A 21934-nucleotide genomic window follows, 5' to 3' on the forward strand; every position below is an offset into this window, starting at 1 on the left:
TCACAAATTAAAAACATTTTATAATGTATTACAAAAATTCTGATGGGTCAAATGCAACAGGCTTGACTAGAGTTAGGGGCAATGAACAGACTTTAAATCTAACCTGTCCCAGTACCTCCAGTGCCATAACTTTGGAAACATTGCCGAAAAAAATTTTTTTTAATAAATTCCTTTCTTGAGATCTCACTTTACAAGTCAAAAATGCACTCACTGGTTAGTAAACTGAGTCAATTTCTATTGCTTTTTGGCAATCTTTTAAAAATAAATCAATCAAAGCCCTTGTTTACTTACCCAGAGGAGCTGTGTCCAGCTTCTTGCAGTAAAAAGCGATTATCACAGTCGCAAAATACAATCTAGGTCCCTTAATCCAGCCTCTTTTGATCTCAAAAGGTGGTAACATTCAGTTCAGAGCTCACTCATCTGTAAATTGCATCACATTATCTCCGAGTTATTTAAGAAGCAAGCTCTGTTTGGTTTCAGGCATTTTTAACCTGCTAAAGGCAAGAAGGGTTTGCCACATAGTTCCAAAGGTCTTCCACTTACCACAACGGTCAGAGAAAGCACAATGATTGAACCCATTGGGAATCAGTACGTCGTGGCCAGGCCAGTGTATTCCACAAAGGCTTTTGACGAAGAACATAAGAAGAAACACAGACATCATAAGACACTTCTGGATCATCTCAAAACGTGGTTCCGGTAAGGTATTTTTTTAAGGTACTGGCATTAGGAGTAAATGAAGCACTTTCTCTGAAATTTTTCAGCTTCCAAGCTCTTCTTTCGGCTATAGCCCACAGTCTCCAAAGTTTTTTTTTTTTTTTTCAAACAGATATTTATAATTGGCTACTTATTAAAGATTTAAAATGTTTCTCTTTTCAAATATTTTTCCCCCCTCTCCAAAGTCTTTTTATCTTTGGTTTCCAAACCTCCTACTTCCTGCCAGGGCTAGAAAAGTAGTCTCTGAAATTGAACACCAATCTTGGCTCTCCACACAATCTCTCCATACCAGAGAACTGATAGATGAGGACAGAGGAAAATTCTCCATCAAAGTGTTGTAAAGTCAAGCTGAGGATGACAGATAATTTCTATTGTGGCTAAAGAAAAGCAACATTTTTCTTAAAACAAAAAATCCTTTGGTGGTGGTCAATCCTTTGGGGGCAGTTGATATGGGTAAGGAGGTGAATGTTAGTGAGAAAGTTAGTGAAATGATAATATTATCTTTACCAATTTTCCATGTACAATAGGTACTAAACTTAAAATTGGATATTAATAACTGAACGGTGGCTTTCAATGTTTTCAGCTGTTCTGCACAAAAGGCCAAGAGAATTGCCCTCTCTTTGTTCCCCATAGCATCTTGGTTGCCAGCGTACCGCATAAAGGAATGGCTCCTCAGTGACATTGTTTCTGGAATCAGCACAGGGCTGGTGGCTGTACTGCAAGGTAACTTTTTTTTTTTTTTGAGATATAATTCATGTATCATAAAATTCACCCTTTTTTTTTTTTTGGGGGGGGGTACGCGGGCCTCTCACTGTTGCGGACGCGCAGGCTCAGCGGCCATGGCTCACAGGCCCCGCCGCTGCCCGGCATGTGGGATCTGGCCAGACCGGGGCACGAACCCGCGTCCCCTGCATCGGCAGGCGGACTCTCAACCACTGCGCCACCAGGGAAGCCCAAATTCACTCTTTTAATGTGCACAATTCAGTGTTTTTTGTGTATTCACGAGGTTGTGCAACTATCACCACTAACTGCAAGACATTTTCACTACAACCATCCCCCAAAATCTCTTGCAATCACTTCCCATCCCCTCTCCATCCATCCCTCGGCAACAACTTTCTGTCTCAATGGATTTACCTATTCTGAGCATTTCATGCAAACAGAGTCACAGAATATGTCGTCTTTTGTGTCTGGTTTCTTTCACTTAGCATAACGTTTGCAAGTTTCATCCATGATGTACAGGTACTTCATTCCGTTTTATGGATGAATAATATTCTACTGTATAGATATACCACATTTTGTCCATTCATGAGCTGATGGACATTTGGGTTGTTTCCATGCTGTGGCTTTTATGAATAATACTATTATGAACACTTGTACACAAGTTTTTGTGTGAACATGTTTCATTTCTCTTGGGTATATACCTAGGAGTGTAATTGCTGTGTCATATAATAACCCACTAGCAATGGTGAGGGTTCAAATTTCTCCACATCCTTGTGAACCCTTGTTATTGTCTGCCTTTGTTATTTTAGCTATCCTAGTGAGCATGAAATGGACTCTCTTTGTGGTTTTGATTTGCATTCTCCCAATGATTAATGACGTTGAGCATCTTTTCATGTCCTTACTGACCATTTGTACCTCTTTGGAGAAATGTCTGTGTAAATCTTTTGCACATTTTAAAATTAGGTTATGTGTCTTTTTATTGTTGAATTGCAAAAGTTAATTATATAATTCTGGATAATAGACCCTTATCCAAGATACGATTTGCAAATCATTTCTCCCTTTCTGTAGGTTGTCATTTCACTTTTTTGACAGTATCCTTTGAAGCACACATTTTTACATTTTGATGGGGCCCTGTTGATCTGTTTTTAATTTGGTTGCTTATGCTATAGGTGTCACTTCTAAGAAACCCATGCCTGATCCAAGGTCACGAAGGTTTACACCTAAGTTTTCTTCTGAGAGTTTTATAGCTTTAGCTCTTACATTTACATCGTTGATACATTTGAGTTAATAAAATAATTTTTAAGGTACAATCTTAAATACTTGAAGAGCCTAATGAAAACTTCTATGATCCCTTTGCATGAAATAAGGACACTGATGCTTGTGTATTTACAGGTTTAGCATTTGCTCTGCTGGTCACCATCCCCCCAAGCTATGGGTTGTATGCAGCCTTTTTCCCAGTCATAATCTACTTTTTCTTGGGCACTTCTAGACACATATCAGTGGGTAAGTGAACTCCTGGGCTAATTGATCCTTACATTGCTTTTCTTTATGAATGCCATTAGCCACGCATTGTATCAATTCCAAATTGTGCAGAATCCAGGAGAGGAGTCATAGTTTCTTGTAAGAATTAGGACTGGGGCTTGGGGAAGTAGACCAGAACTCCAGACAGCAGTGTCTTCATATGCTACATTATGGCTGAAAGACAACTGTGCTATAGGGAGACATAATGACTACAACTCGCCCTCTCTTTTATTAGGTCCATTTCCAGTTCTCAGTATGATGGTGGGAGCAGTAGTTGTGAGATTAACCCCAATAGCCGATACAGCTGATCCGACAGTCACTAATAGCTCAGTGGCTAATGATTCATCACTAGATGATCATAAGGTGATGGTGGCTGCAACGGTCACAATTCTTTCTGGAATCATCCAGGTGAGTACTCTGTCACAGAATCTACGCTCCCCAATTTATGTGTCCTGACTGGTACACATCTTTGTGGTTTCTCTCCTTCCTGCCACCCCTCCCGACTCTTCCTGTTAGTTTACATGCCTCCTTCAATAGCCCATTGGAAATAATTTAAGAGTCACCTACCACAGCCAGAAGTGAAAGGGCAGGTCTACTTTGCAAAGATGATTGAACATGGGTCTAGAGAGAAGGAAAAAATAAGAGTGGGGAGGCACATGTGGTGACAGGTGAAATGCTGAATTCAATAATATACCTGGGAATTTATATATTCACTAAACAGAACTCTATGCAATAGAGAAACTGGCAGCTTGGGAACTTTTTTCTTTCTAATTCCTCATTGACTACAGTCTATTTCGAAGGGATGGGCGCTTAGTGCTTTGAATTGTCCATGTCAAAGATTTGGAGAAAGCTGAAAAGGATTATGGAGGGGTTTAAAGCCTCACTCCCAAGCCACACCCCTGTCACCATGCCTGGATTATGAAAATGTCCCTATCCTCAAGATGTTAGATAGTGAAAATGTCAGACTCCTCAAGATGTTGCCTAAGTTTATGGCTAATGATATTATTAGTTAAGACCATTCCTTAAAGAAAAAAAGAGTCAATTCAAACCAAGACGTAAGTGGTGGGTCTTCTTGACCAACAATGGGGTCAGTTCAACAATGGAGTCCGAGTGCATCTCTGATCCTAGTGCATTTGCAAACTCACAGCTCAGTTTGCATTCCGGGGTCAGGAGTGGAGAGGTAGGCCAAGCATCTATCCATTTACTTTCTTGCAAAATCCTGAAGCTTTGGGGGAATGAACCACTTTTGCCCTCATTTAAAATCAAGCACTTTTGATGTCATGAGCAGTTACGTATTTCCTGACAAAAATCAAGCAACTTGTTTGAGGGAATCTGAATGGATGTTCGCCCATGCATGCGACAGCAGCTGTAAAGGGTAACTGAAAATTCCCTGGGAAAATTTATGAGGGCTAATGCTAGATAAGATTCTGCTATGAAAGGTTTATGGGTGAGTCTCCTAAAGATACCGCACCTTCAAAAGAGGGAAGAGAAGAAACCTGTTAGTTCTTGGGAGTATACTGGACTGATGTGCTATTTGAACACCATGTAACATTCCACCTTGGGGTGGGGGGTGTTGGGATGGGGGAGGGAAGCAGAGGGTGGTACCTTGCATGGGAGGTTTTCCAGGAGGCAACAACACTTGCTTCTTCAAGACACAGGGGTGGAGGCTGACCTCCACATTTTGCATCATTACAGTAGCTGATCCTTCAGTCTGCCGAGGTGTTCTCTGAATCTACACTAACAAAGGCTCTGCTCTCTCTCTTTGCAGTTGCTCATGGGGGTTCTGCAGCTGGGCTTCGTGGTGATTTATCTGTCCGAATCCTTAATCAGTGGCTTCACCACAGCTGCCGCTGTTCACGTTTTGGTTTCCCAGCTCAAATTTATTCTTCAGCTGACAGTCCCAGCACATGCTGATCCATTTTCAATTTTCAAAGTAAGTATTCCTTTTGCTTAAAAAATATGGAAATACACAAAATTCACTATCATGTTTCCAGGAGAACTTTCCTTTCGTGCCTTTGCTGCAGGACTTACCTATAACTTCCAAGAAATCAACGGGCTGTGAAATGTATTCACAGTAAAAAAAAAGTGGCAAGGAGAACAACCCTGAAAATCTACCAGAGCTACCATATACCACATCAGCTGATGTGAATAACAGAAATTAACTACCACTTCTCTTAGATTTGAGTCTTCAGTATTTTTAAAAAGAAAAAACATCGATGCCCATTATTAAAAGTTTGTCCCAAGTTTTAAAATCTTTCTCAAAATCTTATTTTGGAAGAAATGTGCTGATTGAGTGGAAGTGCTTCCCTATTTCTAAAAAGCAGGTCTTGTTCTTTTAGAATTGAAGTTCTGCCTCTTATGCATCCCTGTTTATAAAACAAAAGGAAATTGGCCAATATGTAAATAGAACAGTGGTTCTTTCTTCTCTCCTCTAAAGGATGTTCTGTAGAACAGAGAGCATTCTTAGTGCCTCTGAATTTATGTATTTTTGTCCTCATGCTTTGTTCCTTTCTGAGGCTAGCTACAGGTTTGTCTCTTTTATCTTTTCAAAAATCCAGCTTTTAGTTCCATCGATCTTTTCTATTGTCTTTTTAGTCTGTGTTTCATTTCTTTCCACTCTGATCTTTGTTATTTCCTTCCTTTTACTGACTTTGGGCTTGTTAGTGCTTCTGTCAAGACAGTCTTTGGGAATCAGAGACAAACTCCCTCCAAATTGGAACCAGCCCTCTCTCACTCCCATCCAGAGCTATTCCAGAAGTGGAGTCTTTTGGGAACCATTTGGGATCCAGTTTGGACCTGCTTGAGCTGTCTGGATCCCACAGATACGGCACCCAACTGGCTTAGAGAACTGCACAGCTAGCCAGGAAACTAGTTTCCAAAAGTGACAGACAGAGTCAACGAAGAAATATGAGGGGTCTGAACATTAAAACAAAAAAGGCAGGAATTAAGGGGATACATGCTAAGAAAAACTATCAGAGGTCAAAGGTTATTCCCTGGACAGAGCAGTAGTGTTGATTGTGAAATAAAAAAGACGGCAACGACACCTAAGAGCAGAAGAGACCAGTTATAAAAATGTGAAAAACGTGCAAGAAAATTCAACACTAGACGAAGAGCATCCCTAAACCAGTGTGGTGACGATGCTGTGCTGACTTACCCTTCTCATATCTCCATGCTAGTCTCTACAATTACTCGTGGCTAACACAAGCAGAACAGGGAATTGCTATCAATCTGTCAGTCGTTTCACGTCTATGTTTATTTTTATCTATTTGGAATTAATTAAGTGTTATATCCAAATTACACATTAATGTAGCACTTGGATGTTTTTTACTTTTATACTCTAGGTACTAACTTCCATATTCTCACAAATAGAGAAGACTAATATTGCAGACCTTGTGACATCCTTGGTTATCCTGTTGGTGGTATTTGTGGTTAAAGAAATAAATCAGCGCTACAAAGCCAAACTTCCAGTGCCCATTCCAATTGAACTCATCATGGTAACTGATCGTCCCAAGACTTTCTTTCATAATTCGTTAGTCTTGTGTTTTTATGTCTAAAGCCCTTCACCGTCTGTAGATCAAGAGGCTTTAGTGGGACCGGTGACCTCTCTGCAGTTTCTGGGTATCATATTTAGTATGGTTTTCTCTTTATTCAGAATTTAATAACTTGCTTTGATGACTTGGGGTTTATTCTTTCCATGTAAGACAAGGATGGGGCAGAGAGCAGACCTCTGAGAATCCTAGTGAGAGACCCATTGGAATGGAGCTGTGGTTCTCAGCTTTGGTGGCACATTAGAATTGCCTCGGGACTTTTCAAAAAGTAGCCAAACCTGAGCTGAGATTCTTATTCAATAAGTCAAGGGGTGGCTTTTGGCAATGGTATTTTTTTTTTCAAAGCAAGACTCTTAGTTACATCTCCCATTTCTAACTTGGGCAATTTGCAACTTTGCAGACTGTGATCGCAACAGCTGTGTCATATGGCTTTGACTTCAAAAACAGGTTTAACGTGGCCGTGGTTGGGGAGATGGAAAGTGGGTAAGTGTCTCTCTTATTATGGCATCTCCAAGCTCTAATTAGAGAGTAAGCAGTAGTGACGAACGACTTCAAGCTGAAATGCATGAATCCAGCTCAGAAACCTCCCTGTATCTGGCATCCATCATGCACCCAGGAGGAGGGCTCACTACTCTCCTTCTAGGAGGGAGTCACAAAGGACATAGGGTGTGCAGTTCTTAACATCAGAAAGTTTCTCTGTGCGGAAGAACTCACAAACCAGAAGGGGCTCACACGCAAGAAAAGTGAGATAGTGAAAATAGAAAAATAGGCAAAGTAAACTTGCTCCTCTCCTTAAAAGGAACCGAGGGAAACCAGATTTCCTTGGCCATAAATTACTATAAACAATACGTAATGTTTTGTTTGAGGTTACTGGAGCCAAGTTCCAACAGTTCAAAGGAGACCTGCCACACGCTGCTTGAGCAAAGGAATACCTGCCACACGCTGCTTGAGCAATCCAGATGGGCACACTCTGTCCTCTCTGAAGATCAAATTCAAGACAAGCCCAGAGCAACTCTTAGCGCTGCAGAAGGATGGGAGGCGCAGCTTGTACAAGGAATTTGAAAACGGATTCCATTGCATTTATTGGATTGAGGAGGGAGATCCAGTTTTGTGCTCTTTCCTCTCTCTGCCCTCTGGCCATAGCATCAATTTCTTTCAACTTGCTTACCCCTAGGAAAGGTGGTATTCCTGTAAAAAAACAAAAACAAAAAAACCCTCCCTCCCTCCCCATGCTTAGGAGTATTTGAGAATTATTCCAGGAATCAGCATGTATATGCATTGCATTGTTGACTTAAAACTAACTAAATTCTATTAAAAGCAAATATATAGGGCTTCCCTGGTGGTGCAGTGGTTGAGGGTCTGCCTGCTGATGCAGGGGACATGGGTTCGTGCCCCGGTCCGGGAAGATCCCACATGCCGCGGAGTGGCTGGGCCCGTGAGCCATGGCCGCTGAGCCTGCGTGTCCGGAGCCTGTGCTCTGCAACGGGAGAGGCCACAACAGTGAGAGGCCCGCGTACCGCAAAAAAAAAAAAAAAGCAAATATATATTTTTATCATCAGATAAAATTGTGTTACCACTTGTAATATTTGGATCACAAATATCACTTTTAACTTAAATGGGAGAAATTAGGCTGAAGCTGAAAGACTATTTCTAGTGTTTCTCTCCACTCTGCAACTTTCAAGTGATTATGCTTTTTTTTTTTTTTTTTTTTGCGGTACGTGGGCCTCTCACTGCTGTGGCCTTTCCCGTTGCGGAGCACAGGCTCCGGACGCGCAGGCTCAGCGGCCATGGCTCACGGACCCAGCCGCTCCGCGGCATGTGGGACCTTCCCGGACCAGGGCACGAACTCTTGTCCCCTGCATCAGCAAGTGGACTCTCAACCACTGCGCCACCAGAGAAGCCCGATTATGCTTTATTTAAACATCTTGGGAGACACAAACTAGATAGATAAGTAGATACAAAATTAAAGAGGATCTTGCCAGAAAGGTTTTGAAATAAAAGGTAAGGACACTGAGTTACAATCTTAGAGACATTACTTAGTAAATATATTTTAAATGTCAATGGACCTCCTTCCATAGTGTGTGTGGGTGGGGAAAGGGGTAACTCACATTTATAGGTCATTACACTCTACAGAGAGGCAGTGTAGCCCAGTAAGCAAACTCATGCTTTCTAGAGGCAGAGTGCCTAGGATTTACTTCAGACTCACTTCCTCATCTTGGGCAAATAAACTCTGTGCCTTAATGTCTTTGGCTGTAAAAATGGGGCTAAAAATAGCATAGGTTATTACATAGGGTTCTTGTAAGGATTAAGTGAGTTAATATGTGTGATGTCCTGAAGTGCCTGGCCTACTGTAAGTGTTCGAACTGCATTACTGCTGTTCCTAATTTAGCACCTAAATTAGGTACTAGGCACTTTACACGCTTTTTTTTTAATTAATTGATTTATTTATTTTATTTTTGGCTGTGTTGGGTTTTGGTGCTGCGCCTGGGCTTTCTCTAGTTGCAGCAAACAGGTGCTACTCTTCTTTGCCGTGTGCGGGCTTCTCATTGCGGTGGCTTCTCTTGTTGCGGAGCATGGGCTTTTAGGCACGCAGGCTCAGTAGTTGTGGCTCGCGGGCTCTAGAGTGTGGGCTTCAGTAGTTGTGGCGCACGGGCTTAGTTGCTCCGCAGCATGTGGGATCTTCTCGGACCAGGGCGCGAACCAGTGTCCCCTGCATTGGCAGGCAGATTCTTAACCACTGTGCCACCAGGGAAGACCCTACATGCTTTTTACAGTCCCATTTTTTCTGAGTGATAATCGAGTGAGCATTTTAGATTTCTGATGATTGCAAATAGAAGATAACTGGAAGGTAACGATTGCTAATTATTGCAAATCTGTTATTAATGAATATGACACCTTAGAAGTGACTTTGTGAAGCTACATACACTGAATGCAAATAACTTGGCTGAAGGAAAGAGATCATTGAAATAGTAAAGGAAACACAAAGGATATATTCAGATTCCAGAGGGACCCTGTAATAGTAGTTTACAGGTACTTTGTACTTTACAGTGTGTCAACAGTAGTTACATTCATTATTTATTTGACCCTCCCACAAAAATTATGAAGAAAAGAGAACAAGTGTTATTATCATCACTTTACAAATGAGGAACCTGGGTAAGTAGCAGAGCCAGGAAATGAATCAAGTTTTCAGACTGTAAATCTCCATCACACCACTCTGCCTATGGTGATTAGAGGCTAGAAAAAAAGAATGATAGCAGGCTTCTGGTTATTTTGGTATAAAATGCAGATTACAATTGTACCACTGGTTTTAGATTATATATAATATTCCAAGCTAACTTTCTGATTTATGAAAGCTGCAGAATATGAAATAATAGTACTTCTTCAAAATTAGAGCTAAAAATCTATTAACATTCACAAAACATGAATAGCAATTTAAAAAGAGTTGAATGGACCCAATTAACTTACCTCCAATAAGTTTTAGGTCAGAAACAGATGTTTATAGGAGCTGAGCATTTTAGTAAATTGATGTTGACTTTGGGATATTTGGACTTTATAATGCAATTAGTAAATATTATTTAACTGCTCTAAGTTCATGAGACACAGGCACAGGAGTATCCTCTGTGACTTGAATGTTTCCCTGACACTATCTCACTTTAAATGGAAACCCGCCCTCTGTCAGGGCCACAGTTGGCTCTAGAAGTTCTGTGGAGTGCGGGGCAGAGTCTAACGCCCACCTGTTTGCTAAGGGTTTTCCATGAAAGGTTATCATTATCAATGAAGGGAAGAATTTCTTGCTTTCCTTCTCTCAGAATTGTGTTTGCTCAAAGAGCCTTCATCCATGGATAGCTATTGGAGGCATAATGGGTGATACCTTGCAACCCAATGTAACAATACAAGTGGGATCTGAGACATTTTGCACAAAGCTTATATTGATCTAAGTGTACACTATAGTGTGGCTATGCTAAAATCACATCAGATTTATCACTATCACTGGACTAGATTTACACTCATATCAAATACAGGCGGCATTGCTTTTCAACAGTAAGATAACAGATTCCAAGGTTTTCAGTGGTGCTAAATTCTTGCTAGTCATACTCCAAAGGCACAACTCAGCCTAGATTGCATTCATTCATTCGCTGACTTGCCCAACAATTACTGACCACCTGATATATGCTGTGAAGGACCATTGTTGGTCCTGGTCATAGAATAATGAACAAGTTACAGTCCCTGCTCTGGGTCTGGATGGAGAGAGGGGCAGGGATGGAAACAGGAGTCATCAAGAACTGGGGAAGCATAGAGAATCTTGCCTAACCCTGACCTTGGGGGTGAGAGAAGACTTTCTGGAGGGAAGGATAGGGATGAGGGGAATGGTTCAGGGAAAGGCAACAGCAAATTAGAAGCTGTCAAGGTGAGAGATGATGGGTGATGAGAAACAAAGAAAGCTTGGTATAGCTGGAGTATAAATTCTGGGAAAATGGTAGTAATTAAGTAAGATGTGGAGGAGGGGTAATTGGGACCTTGCTAAGGAATTTGCACTTTTCCTGAGAACAAATGGATACCGTGGAAGGTTTATAAGCAGGTTGGTGGCATTCTGACTTGTTTAATTTCAATTTCAGGTTTCAGGCCCCTATCGCACCTAATGTGCAGACTTTCCGAGATACCATCGGAGACTGCTTTGGCATTGCCATTGTTGGCTTTGCAGTGGCCTTCTCTGTGGCCAGCGTCTATTCCCTCAAATATGATTATCCCATTGACGGCAATCAGGTAAGTATAAACCGACGCTGGGTCTAATTAGGCAACATTATATACTATTCTGCATGCATAATATCAATGGTGCCGCATCTAAAGAAGATTCTTCCTTGTTCTCCCATCAGGAGTTAATCGCCTTGGGAGTGAGTAACATATTCGGTGGATCGTTCAGAGGATTTGCAGCAAGTACAGCCCTCTCCAGATCAGGGGTCCAGGAGAGTACAGGAGGCAAAACCCAGGTACTGGAGGATCTTTGCTGTGAGGGTCGTCCTAGCTTGAGTCACTGGGGATGCGGATCCGGGGAGGAAAGTTGAGTCTGTGATGAGAATGTTCTCATCTTCACAGGTTGCTGGCCTTCTCTCTGCTGTCATCGTGCTGATTGTCATCCTAGCCATTGGATTTCTGCTGGAGCCTCTGCAAAAGGTAGCACTCCTCTCTCGGACTGACATCTCTCTCCTTTGGGTGATGAATCAAGGACCCTGGTTCTTAAACTGAGGAAGCACAAACTAAACTAGGGAAAATGAGTATCTACAAACTCTCAGGTCCTCTTCTTAGCCAATACTCTATGGGCCAAAACTATTTCTTTTTCTCCTGGCACTATCTTATGAATGTTAGGAATGCAAATATCCAACAGCTCTACCCTTGCAACTCATACTCTGCCTTATCAACTCTCCTCTTCAACCGCTACGTTTGTAGCCCCAGATATAATTAATGTTTACATAGGAAGGCATCCTGGCACTGCAGCTTCGATATGGATTGACTAAAGTGAAGATTTTCTTAAAGGTTGAGGTCATCAGGGCCTCTATCGAATTCAGAGAATGGTGCTATCATCCACACAACCTGTTCTTAGGAATACGCCCTGCAGCTCCCAGAGTTTGATTTGACTCCAAGACCAAAGCTGTCAGATTGCTGGATGGGAGCCAACAGCTAGACTTTGACCTTGTACCTTCACCTCATGCTCCTCTCTCCATCTCTCCTGAACTGTAATTTTTGAGGGCGTAGTTTAATGCTTTGTCCACCGTGGCAGCATCCAGGTTACAAAAATAACAGCAGGCCCTAGAAAATACAGGATCTGTAGGAAACCAGATGATGGTCAATACCTTGTTCTTTGTGGTCTTAATTTGACTTTGAGGGAGTACGGGGGCACTGGCTCTAGTCATGTAGATGTACTTCTAAGTGGCTCTGCCGCTTATTACCTGTGTGTTTTGGGCAGATTACTTAACCTCTCTGAACCTCAAGTTGCCCATTTGTAAAACAGGGAGGGAAATAGTCCCCACCTCACAGAGTTGTTGCAAAAATTGAATGAAATAATGCACGTGAAATATTTAGCCCAGGGTGCGGCACATGATAAACACTTAATAAATAATAGCCTTTTTTTACATTTTAGTTATTTTTGGCTGCGTTGGGTCTTTGTTGCAGTGCAGGGGCTTTCTCTAGTTGTGGTGAGCAGGGGCTATTCTTTGTTGTGGTGCGTGGGCTTCTCCTTGCATGGGCTTCTTCTTGTGGTGGCTTCTCTTGTTGTGGAGCACGGGATCTAGGCACGTGGGCTTCAGTAGTTGTGGCATACGGGCTCAGTAGTTGTGGCTCGCAGGCTCTAGAGCGCAGGCTCAGTAGTTGTGGCGCACAGGCCTAGTTGCTCCGCGGCATGTGGGATCTTCCCGGTCCAAAGATCGTACCCGTGTTCCCCTCATTGGCAGGCAGATTCCTATCCACTGCGCCACCAGGGAAGTCCCAATGCTAGCCTTTATTGTAAAGATTATTATTGTTGTTATTCTTATTCTACAAACATTCTATTCTACCTCTGACTACAAAGGACATAGAGATGGGACACAGCCCACCAAAGTCTGTTGGTTGTTATCTAGGCCTTTTCCCTTGTTGATTAGTAGCTGGAACATGAGTTTTGTCCAAGGTTTCTGGAGTCCCAGTGCAGTTATCCCGAATGTGGCCAAGCAGTGCACAGTACTCTTTGCTAAAATTATGCGTTCTTCCTATGCTAACCTACTGATTTCCAGAGGAATGGCATAAAATGGGTCAAAAAGTCACCACCAAAGAAATAGTGTGTATAATAATGTATATCTCAATAAAAATAAATGCACACACAGCTCTCCGAAATAGAGAATTCTGCCCTGTGTGCTTCCTCCCATGTGTATCCCTGGGCTCTACCTCACCCACTTCAATTGGGAGAAACTAAAAAAACAATTGCCGTTTAAAATCCTATCTCTTTCGTGAATAAACCACACCAGTGACGCTGTCCAGGATGCTAATCAAAGGCCCTACTTTGTAAAGGAACCATGTGACAATTCCTTCTTAGACCATTGTGTCTGTAATGTTTTTGTTTCATCTGAATAACTGGTCTACTTCTTTTTATCATATAAGGACAAAATAACCCTTCATGATAGCTAAGAATGAACGTCCCTTGAGCGCTTACTAAGCATCAGCTGAGTTCTAAGCATTTTGTTTACAATTAATCCTTTATATCAATTACAGTATGGATACCTGGTTCCTGGTAAAATGATTCCCCTTTTCCTGTCTATGGCTTCTCAGGGCTCTGTAATCTTTTTTTTTTTTTAAAGGCTCTATTGTGTATGTATTTCACTGTAAATGTTTCAATTTTTTTTTAATTTTTAAAAAAATTTAAATTGAAGTATAGTTAATTTATAACATTGTATTAGTTTCAAGTGTACAGCAAAGTGATTCGGTTATACATATATATGTTGTTTACCCATTTTCAAGTTGTTTTTCCATGGAATACTGACCAGGTGGTAAATAATGCCTAATGAAAAGAAAAAATATGTCTCTTCTGCAGGTGGTACTTGACGTGTTTTATAGTAAAGTCCCCCAAAGCAGCAGGCTTATTGTACAGAGTACTGTGAACCTTTCACGCAGCTACCATGGCAGGGGGGCAGGGCAACTACATAGCTACACTACAATATCAAAACGAGTACATTGACATCGGTACAGTACTGTTAACCAGATTACAGACTTTATCCAGTTTCCCCCATTTTTTAACTGGTGTGCATTTGTGTGTAATTTCCTTTTTAAAGTCACTTAAGACAATATTTAGTCTTCTAAACAACAACCTGTATTCTCACAGTGAGTAAATGAGCTAGTCAGGCATTAAATTATAAACATAACTTGTGAAAATAAAAAATGTCTAGATCAGTTAAACTATATTTGAGATAGGAAAACACCAACTGTGTTTGGTTTTTCTTTGTACATTTCTTTTATGGTGTGAAAGTAGTCAGTATACAAATTCCATAGTCCATTCAGAATCGAACAGCTGAATTGGGGGCAGGGGTTGGGGGCCTGTTCCTACCATTGTGTTAAAACCCAAATAAGGAAGAGAGGGTGCCATTCAGCATTTTTCACCTTAATTATCATCATTCCTGCAAGACAAATTATCTCATTTTGGCATGCCACGAAACAAAAACTTGAGCTTAGCTGACCACCCAGACCCCTCTTCGTGACTCTACTGTTCAGCAGTATCACCATCAGGCCTCTTAAAGGAGGCTGTGTTACTGCCTCTTCCACTCACTAGTTCACCCACTCATTCGCTGAATAATTATGAAGCCCCTCCCACGTGCATTTACCACAGTAGGTTCTGGGGATCTAGTAGGGAACAAGACAGATAGGGTTCACACTGTCCCAGAGAGTCGGCGTCAAATCTTTGCGAACCTCTCTGTGATCTTCGGCTTCCTCTTACTAAATGACATGATCACTGATCATCATCCAAGGTTTGAATTCTGATTCCAAGGCCCCAAGCTCCCCAAGTTTCTTTTTTTTTTTAAAGATATTTTTGATGGGGACCATTTTTAAAGTCTTTATTGAATTCGTTACAATATTGCTTATGTTTTACGTTTCGGATTTTTGGCCGCGAGACATGATCTTATCTCCCCGACCAGGGATGGAACCCGCACCCCCTGCATTGGAAGGCAAAGTCTTAACCACTGGACCACCAGGGAAGTCCCCCCAAGTTTTATTTTTAAACAAAGAGCAACCTCCTCTCCCTACCTACAGTAAATAGACATACACTAGACCACCTCTGCTTGGGAAGAATTTCTTTTGGTCATAGGTCTTCAGATCTGCCTTTCTCTGACCCAAGGTACAGGCGAGTAAATGCTATCAGATCATCTATGGCATGTCCCTGTCACTGTGGTGGGGACAAAATCATGGCTGGGGACAGCTCACAGTCCCGGGTCTGGTGTATCGTGCATGGCATTGCACACCAGAAAAGGGTGTATCCTTTGATAGGCCTTGAGGCCCTGGAAAGGACTCACTTATTTACAACCTTCACCTTTGCTTCTCTATGGTTATTGGATTATCTCAAAGTACATCTGCTCTTTATGTTTTTCACAGTCTGTCCTGGCAGCTTTAGCCCTTGGAAACTTGAAAGGAATGCTGATGCAGTTCACAGAAATACGAAGATTGTGGCGAAAGGATAAGTATGATTGTGTAAGATGAGGCGATGGTATTTGAAAGAGAGGAATCAGAATGACATTTTAATGCTGATGTAAAATGCATATTTATATTGCAAACAAAGTGAAATTTTGTTTCTATCTGTCTGTTTAAATAACCTGAGTTTGTTTTATTTGCTATCCTGAAACTACATACTCTAATGATTATTCTCTGGGATTTTAATGTAAAAGGATGAGCTACTTACAAGTAGGCAATGGTCCATGAAACACAAGGAGAGAACTTCTTAGATCTGTTCTAAAACTTCTTGAAGTCACCTCTAACACCACAGAAACTCTCTGAATCTTAGGGTATGCATTGCTTCTGTTCTTCATTACATCATATGTTCGTTTCCAGAGAATCTGTGAAGAAAAATTCTGAACGTTCCTTTTGGAAACACTCTAAAGGCTCCCCTCGCTCTCAGCATGCCTTACAATGAGAAGCCCATGTCTCTAATTATATCAGGGTCAAAGTCTGTGGTGTAAAAAGGCTTGTTAACATAGCTTATGGTACTTAACAAGCATAAAGTAATAAACCACACTTGGTTTAGTTTTGCTGCTGATAGATCAGTGTTAGGGATTTTAACACTTTTTTGGCATGCTAGGAGTCTGGTAGAGACAGTAGCCTTTAATTAAATCAGAGGACCAAAAGTAAGAGATTAGTCCAGGCTCTACCAATTAATTTGCTGATTTTGACAAAGAGCAGCTGGTTCTGGAATTTTCGCTGTGACAGATTCGATCATTTCCTTAACTGGCCCAGGGATGGGATTAGAAATGGATACACTCTCTTGGGATTTTTGAAAAGATTTGCTTGTGTTTCTGCAGCTCAGAACCCGAGCCAGCAGAAATGACCTCAAGGCAGGTCTCTTCTGCTGTGCACTCCCAACTTCTGCTTTGGGCCCTAGAAGTTCATGCTTTCTTATAGCTCTGGACCTAGGACACTGTACTTAAATGAGAGTAAACGGTGGTGTATGTGTGCCTTCTTTTGACAGCTAATTTGGGTCATGACCTTCATCTTTGCCGTTGTCCTGGGCCTCGGTTTAGGCCTGGCTGCTAGTGTGGCGCTTCAGCTCCTGACTATCGTCTTCAGGACCCAGTTGTAAGTGCTCATTGTGGTCTGCATCCTTGCAGGCTTTGACCTGCCCAGGTCGGAGGAGAAAAAAACCTGTCACTTGTTAAGGGAAAAGCAGTTTAGTTGATAGGTATGCAAATCTATCAAGATTGGCTAAGCCTGGGATTTCCCTGGTGGTCCAGTGGTTAAGACTCCGCGTTTCCACTGCAGGGGGCGAGGGTTTATCCCTGGTGGGTAACTAAGATCCCACATGCTGTGCCGTGTAGCGAGAGAAAAAAAAAAAAAAAAAGGAAGAGAAGATTGGCCAATCTGTTCTGCCTCACCCCAAAGCCTGAGGGTGAAAGAATGGCCCAACCTTAGAGCATCAGCCAGATCCCACCAGTTATTGGTCTGCTCCCTGCTTTGACACCAATTCAAAGAAATCATAAATCTCTGAGTCTGTTTGCCCAGCTGTAAACTGGTGGTAATTCTATGCTGAGCAGGTTTACTGTCTTTGTCTCAGACTTGTTAAACATGGGAAAGCGTTTCTGAGAAGATTCTGAGATTCTCCGTGTCTGGGGGAGTGTTGTTGTTCCCCTGGATGGGTTGTTAGATTGGACTCCCACCTGAAAATCAAGGAGCTGGATTAGAAAACTTCTCAAAGGCCCCTCTCATCCCGAAATGCCACAAAAGCTACTTAGAATTCTTGATTTTTAACAGAATTCCAAACAGAATTCCAGTCCAAACATCTTTGGATTCTTAAATCTCTGCCGTGTAATGTCACCACCGTGTGGTCACTCAGCCTATGTTGGATTACATGGCGTGACAGAGAGAGAAGGCTTGTTGGGATCTACGGTGTTCTAGAACAGAAGGTGTTATCATAGTTAAGGTTGATCCTGGACTGACGGAACACATTTACATTGAAATGTTCCTGCACTTGTTTATTCACTTATATTTTCATTCATTTCTTGGGGACCCATCAAACACAGAGACAAACTGAGCGGTCATAGGCAAATCATGATACTTCTCCATGTCCTTATCTATACAACAAGGTGACTGTATCTGCCTTATTTCACCCACTAACTGATATTCAGAATGAAAATGGCAAAGCATATGGAAGTGCTTTGTAAACTGGATGTGGTAAATGGGAGGAGAGGCACGCTTCCAGGAGCTGTGGGAGGGTCAGTCAAAGAAGGTGTATGCCCTCCAGGGCATGATGGCGTGAGGATTCCCCAACCTTTAAAATTTGGAAAAGTGAGCCTGCTTTGGGATGCTGGGAAAACATCGACGTTAGCCTCATAGGCCTAACGTATATGCATGAATGATTCACTTGGTGTTGATTTTTCCTACAGTCCCAAGTGCAGCACGCTGGCTAATGTTGGCAGGAGCAACATCTATAAGAATAGAAAAGATTACTCTGAAGTAAGGAAAATTCATTTTTCTCTTTGATTGGCTAAATGATATTAATATAAATCTAATGGGCACCATCTACTATGACTTCTCTGCCTTACAGATGTATGAACCAGACGGTGTGAAGATTTTCAGATGTCCATCTCCTATTTACTTTGCAAACATTAGTTTCTTTAAGCAGAAACTTATCGATGCTGTAAGGTTTGGGGTTATTAATTTTTTTTAATTCCACTGAATATCTAGGGAAGAAATGCTTGTTCTGTAACAGGAGTGTCATTCATTTCACATATGTTGAGGCTGGGTTGTGTTTGTGATTTTGTATCCTGTGTCCCAGGGCAGGTGGAACTACATTATAAGGGGTCCATTAACATGTTGGGAAATGAGACCCTTTTTTTTCTTTTTTTGCCGTAGGCAGGCCTCTCACTGTTGTGGCCTCTCCCGTTGCGGAGCACAGGCTCCGGACGCGCAGGCTCAGCGGCCATGGCTCATGGGCCAAGCCGCTCCGCGGCATGTGGGATCTTCCCAGACCGGGGCATGAACCCGTGTCCCCTGCATCGGCAGGTGGACTCTCAACCACTGCGCCACCAAGGAAGCCTGAGACTTTTTGTATAAGGTCCAATATAGAGACCCTTTTTATTAAATTCTGCTGTAAAGTAAAAAGATTTACCACAAGATTTTGGGCTGCTGGTTTTCAATAGATGATCTCCTACAGATTTTCTTTGGGAATCAACTTCAGAAACAACACGAGTCCTTAATATTTGACTGCATCCTTGAAGAGATTCAGGATAGCAAATGAATACTTATAAGTGAAATGAATAAATATAATATAAATGAATATTTAACACTAAATAACAACTAGTGTCCCTGGTGGACTGGAGAGAAGCTGACAAAGAAGCAGACTTTAAGGTTAAGAAACAAAAGCTCAGCACTCACTCTTTCACATGCCTTCTGGTCCACTCTGTACCTTGCACAGAGCTTCTGCCTTAAACCCTAACTATTTTTACTCATTTGTTATGCATCAAATATCTTTCTACCCAACAAGTTTTTTTTTTTTACAAAAATGGGATCATACTGTCTATCTGCCTTTAGATACTGTCCTTTTCACTTATCTTTCCATCTCACTACATTTTTTTGTCAATGATTTTTTTATTACATAATTTGATCCTCCTTACTTATTACTCTGGAGCTAAATATTACCACAATAAGAACACATTTGTTTTGAAAAGGGGAAAAATGAACGTTACCCTCAGATCTAATACTAAAAGTATAAAATAAGACATATAACAGTAGATATTATAAAATATAATCATACAAATTTTAATAGAATAAAAAGTATCTAGAAGCAGGATACTAATTAGATGCCACTCATATTCAAAAAATAGAAAAAATAAAATAAAATAAAATTCCCTAAGGGTTGTGTGGGCCAAAAACAAAAACAAAAACTTCAAATAGAATTTAGACCCATTAATGGATACTTTAGGGATAAAACCTGGATGGTACAGAGGTTTTTGAATGTTAACTGCATACAGGCTGAGCAGACCATAGGTCTGATACAATGCTCTCAATGATGATGTTTGGACCACTTGTAAATTTTATTTCAAATATCTGCTTTATGTGCCCCAATCCCTCAACCCACCCCGCTTAATTATGCTATATAAGTAGAATTATGCCATTAACTAGAATTATGCTATATAAGTAGCAGAATATTCAGCATTCTTGTAACACAGCAATGGGCTTTTCAGGTTGGCTTTAGTCCACTTCGAATTCTTCGCAAGCGCAACAAAGCTTTGAAGAAAATCCGAAAACTGCAGAAGAAAGGTCTGTTGCAAGTGACACTGGTAAGCTTCTTGCCCACATTTCTGCATATTATACCTAAAAGCTTAGTAAAATGTAGTTCAAGAGGTTGGTTCCATTCCTTTAAATGAAATGTCGGATAAACAAGGTACTTTGTGTGTCAATTAGTGTCATGTTTTTAAGGGTCTCCTTAAAATTGTATTCTCCTAAGAAATTTTTTTTTTACCGTATGTGGGCCTCTCACTGTTGTGGCCTCTCCCGTTGCGGAGCACAGGCTCCGGACGCGCAGGCTCAACAGCCATGGCTCACAGGCCCAGCCGCTCCGCAGCATGTGGGATCTTCCCAGACCGGGGTACAAACGAACCCGTGTCCCCTGCATCAGCAGGCGGACTCTCAACCACTGCGCCACCAGGGAAGCCCCTAAGAAATTTTTTATTCTCCAAATAAAACAGTTTACAATCCCATCAATTGACCCAACTCTGAATCTATGCTTCAGAAATTCACTACTTATCCTTGACATACAGTGTTTTGTTTAACATCTTTAGTGGAGTATATTTGCTTTACAATGGTGTGTAAGTTGTTGCTTTATAACAAAGTGAATCAGCTATACGTATACATATATCCCCATATCCCCTTCCCTCTTGCGTCTCCATCCCACCCTCCCTATCCTCCCACCCTCCCTATCCACCCCCCCCCCCCCAAGGTGGACACAAAGCACCGAGCTGATCTCCCTGTGCTATGCGGCTGCTTCCCACTAGCTATCTATTTTACGTTTGGTAGTGTATGTATGTCCATGCCATTCTCTCACTTCTTCCCAGCTTACCCTTCCTCCTCCCCGTGTCCTCAAGTCCATTCTCTATGTCTGCATCTTTATTCCTGTCCTGCCCCTACGTTCTTCAGAACTTTTTTTTTTTTTAGATTCCATATATATGTGTTAGCATACAGTATTTGTTTTTCTTTTTCTGACTTACTTCACTCTGTATGACAGTCTCTAGGTCCATCCACCTCACTACAAATAACTCAATTTCCTTTCTTTTTATGGCTGAGTAATATTTCATTGTATATATGTGTCACATCTTCTTTAGCCATTCGTCTGTCGATGGACACTTAGGTTGCTTCCATGTCCTGGCTATTGTAAATAGAGCTGCAATGAACATTGTGGTACATGACTCTTTTTGAATTATGGTTTACTTGGGGTATATGCCCAGTAGTGCGATTGCTGGGTCATATGGTAGGTCTATTTTTAGTTTTTTAAGGAACCTCCATACTGTTCTTCATAGTGAATAGTATTAATTTACATTCTCACCAAAGTGCAAGAGGGTTCCCTTTTCTCCACACCCTCTCCAGTATTTATTGTTTGTAGATTTTCTGATGAACCCCATTCTGACTGGTGTGAGGTGATAACCTCATTGTAGTTTTCATTTGCATTTCTCTAATGATTAGTGATGTTGAGCATCCTTTCATGTGTTTGTTGGCAATCTGTATATCTTCTTTGGAGAAATGTCTATTTAGGTCTTCTGCCCATATTTGGATTGGGTTGTTGGTTTTTTTGATATTGAGCTGAATGAGCTGCTTGTATATTTTAGAGATTAATAATCCTTTGTCAGTTGCTTCATTTGCAAATATTTTCTCCCATTCTGAGGGTTGTCTTTTCGTCTTGTTTATAGTTTCCTTTGCTGTGTAAAAGCTTTTAAGTTTCATTAAGTCCCATTTGTTTATTTTTGTTTTTATTTCCATTTCTCTAGGAGGTGGGTCAAAAAGGATCTTGCTGTGATTTATGTCACAGAGTGTTCTGCCTATGTTTTCCTCTAACAGTTTTATAGTGTCTGGCCTTACATTTAAGTCTTTAATCCATTTTGAGTTTATTTTTGTGTATGGTGTTAGGGAGTGTTCTAATTTCATTCCTTTACATGTAGCTGTCCTGTTTTCCCAGCACCATTTATTGAAGAGGCTGTGTTTTCTCCATTGTATATTCT

General features: G+C 41.3%; 1 protein-coding gene across 1 annotated transcript in view; it reads left to right on the top strand.

The window, feature by feature from the left end:
• The first annotated feature begins 565 nt into the window (after positions 1–565).
• SLC26A3 (solute carrier family 26 member 3) overlaps positions 566–21934 on the top strand; it is a 28925-nt gene continuing 7556 nt past the window's right edge. The window contains exons 1-15 of the mRNA XM_073810153.1: positions 566–696; positions 1298–1437; positions 2827–2937; positions 3191–3363; positions 4724–4888; positions 6297–6449; positions 6904–6986; positions 11120–11267; positions 11378–11491; positions 11598–11675; positions 15609–15704; positions 16696–16802; positions 18107–18176; positions 18268–18360; positions 19907–20002. Of these exons, the coding sequence (XP_073666254.1) occupies positions 566–696; positions 1298–1437; positions 2827–2937; positions 3191–3363; positions 4724–4888; positions 6297–6449; positions 6904–6986; positions 11120–11267; positions 11378–11491; positions 11598–11675; positions 15609–15704; positions 16696–16802; positions 18107–18176; positions 18268–18360; positions 19907–20002 (1758 nt within the window). The remainder of the gene's footprint in view (positions 697–1297; positions 1438–2826; positions 2938–3190; positions 3364–4723; positions 4889–6296; positions 6450–6903; positions 6987–11119; positions 11268–11377; positions 11492–11597; positions 11676–15608; positions 15705–16695; positions 16803–18106; positions 18177–18267; positions 18361–19906; positions 20003–21934) is intronic.

Source organism: Tursiops truncatus, chromosome 9, assembly GCF_011762595.2.
Source record: "Tursiops truncatus isolate mTurTru1 chromosome 9, mTurTru1.mat.Y, whole genome shotgun sequence".
In the NCBI taxonomy this organism is placed as follows: Eukaryota; Metazoa; Chordata; class Mammalia; order Artiodactyla; family Delphinidae; genus Tursiops; species Tursiops truncatus.